General features: G+C 34.5%; 1 protein-coding gene across 1 annotated transcript in view; it reads right to left on the minus strand.

Moving 5' to 3' along the window:
* BRINP3 (bone morphogenetic protein/retinoic acid inducible neural-specific 3) overlaps positions 1-791 on the minus strand; it is a gene marked incomplete at its 5' end in the record, with an annotated part of 138,532 nt that extends 137,741 nt beyond the window's left edge. Inside the window, one exon of the mRNA XM_012726775.1 lies at positions 596-791. Coding sequence (XP_012582229.1) covers positions 596-791 — 196 coding nt within the window. The remainder of the gene's footprint in view (positions 1-595) is intronic.
* Between the last annotated feature and the right edge of the window lie 1,234 nt (positions 792-2,025).

Raw genomic sequence — 2,025 nt, forward strand, 5'->3', positions numbered from 1 at the left:
TATTTATATATAACTTGCCCCATCTTGTACTATGTATGCGTTCTCCTCTCAAGTGTTGTTCCCATTAAATTCCCACCACCTATTTTCCCCTGTCCCATCACCATCATCCCTTGTGCTTTTCCCTCCTCTGTTTTGATCCTTCTCCCTCTCTGACCCCTGCAGAAGGTCTGTGATTTATAGCTGCCTGTTGATTTTGATCTTTAACTTATCATTCCCTCTACATTCCTATTAATATAAGTGAAACCATCCAATGTGTTTCCTTTTCTTTCTGGCATATTTCACTGAGCATAATCCCATCTAGCTCTATCCTATGTTGCTATGAATGAAAAACTTGGCTTATCATTTTGCATTATAGATTACCATAACTAAACATTTATTTAATGTATATTATGATTGCAGATGGCTGTCAGGCTCAAATTAAGTGATAATTTTCTACATCACCAGACTACATGGCATTTAGTCATAGCTCAATACATGTTTGAATAAATGAATGGATAAGTGAATTCTAGAATTTTCCAAATAACAACTACCCAACTTGATTCAAGCAGTTTTATACACAAGCACACATAGGCACAAATAATTTTAAAAAGCATACCTCCCAGAGTAGCAGATAGCAAGAAATGTGTCCCATATTTCTTGATAAGATTTTCTGTGATTTGCTGAAGGGTAGGTCGGCGTCCCAACAGTCTTATGTTGCGGAAGAATTCAGGGGCAAGAGGCAGAGGGGAGCCAAGGAAATTTCTTCTCTCAACTGCAAGATTATTTACTTTCCAGCGGCCAAACTCCCTGAAAAGCAAATTTATTTTTATTCATAAATACAAAATCTAACTGAATGTTCTCATTTGAAAAGTTCACTTGATATTTTAAGTGGGATCACTATATCACAGTAATTCTTTCTCATAAGATTATGTCCTGTTCTGTGAGTAGGAGTGACACTTAATAACTTATTTAACTGGAGTAAATATTCTAAAACCAAATCAAGTATAGAAAAAATGAGCCACTTAAACCGTTTTAATGATCTCCACCCTGAGATGTGCTCATAATAATGATTTCATTATGCATAGAATGAGAATGTAGCATTTTTAAATATAAACTACAACAAAGTTATATATATATATATACACATGTATATTATAAGGGAAATTGAGAACTAGAGAATATTTCATCACTCTGATAAATTTTTCTTTGCTCACTTAGGAGTAGGAGCTAATAAAAACTCCAATGGTTTATGGATCTGCAGAGCAACTTTAAAGCCATCTTCAAAAAAGAAACCATTTTTATCCAATAATTATTAGATATAACACTTTAAAGCCCCAGTAGCAATTTTTCTCGCAATGCAAAATGACATTTAAGGTGGATTTTTCCAAATTTAAGAAATGGCAGATAAATGTATAAAAAAATGTATACATAGAATAAAAATGCCTTTGTACTCAAGTAAAAGTAATCTAATGATACTTTATCCCCCCCAAAAAACCTGGTGAAACTGTTATCACTTGAATAAATTATGCAGATTTTTTTCCTCAGGATTAGTCTAATAAGAATTTCACATTCCTTACACTGGGAAGAAATCTTCCTGGAATAAGTACTCTTAATTGTGTTAAATTGATATTTGCCATATAAAACAGTAGTGAAATATTTCATGATTATGTGCCATATTCATTTACATTTGTTGTCGAAAACACCTGTGGTGTTCTGGGATTCTTAAAAGGGGACACATCTGGAACCAGAGTCACACTGTCCACATACAAAGGGAGTTCATATTCCAGAGAAAGAATATAAGATATGGAAAATCAGTAAGAACTGGACTTAGAAAATGCAGATTGTAGTTAAGTGCTGAAGCTACCATAGATAAGCTGCTGGGATGGGCAAGTGAGGCTGAGCATTGCGATTCTCTTATTTTCGGTGAGCAAAGAGGCCAAATTTGAGGCATGATATTTGATAATTAGACAGCCTCTGATGGGGAACGTATTGCTAGATGCAGGGAAATAGGGAAGTCTTAGATTATGAAGGGCAATAACTTCTTCC

The sequence above is a fragment of the Condylura cristata genome, unplaced genomic scaffold (assembly GCF_000260355.1).
Source record: "Condylura cristata isolate star-nosed mole 26May11 unplaced genomic scaffold, ConCri1.0 scaffold00018, whole genome shotgun sequence".
NCBI lineage: Eukaryota > Metazoa > Chordata > Mammalia > Eulipotyphla > Talpidae > Condylura > Condylura cristata.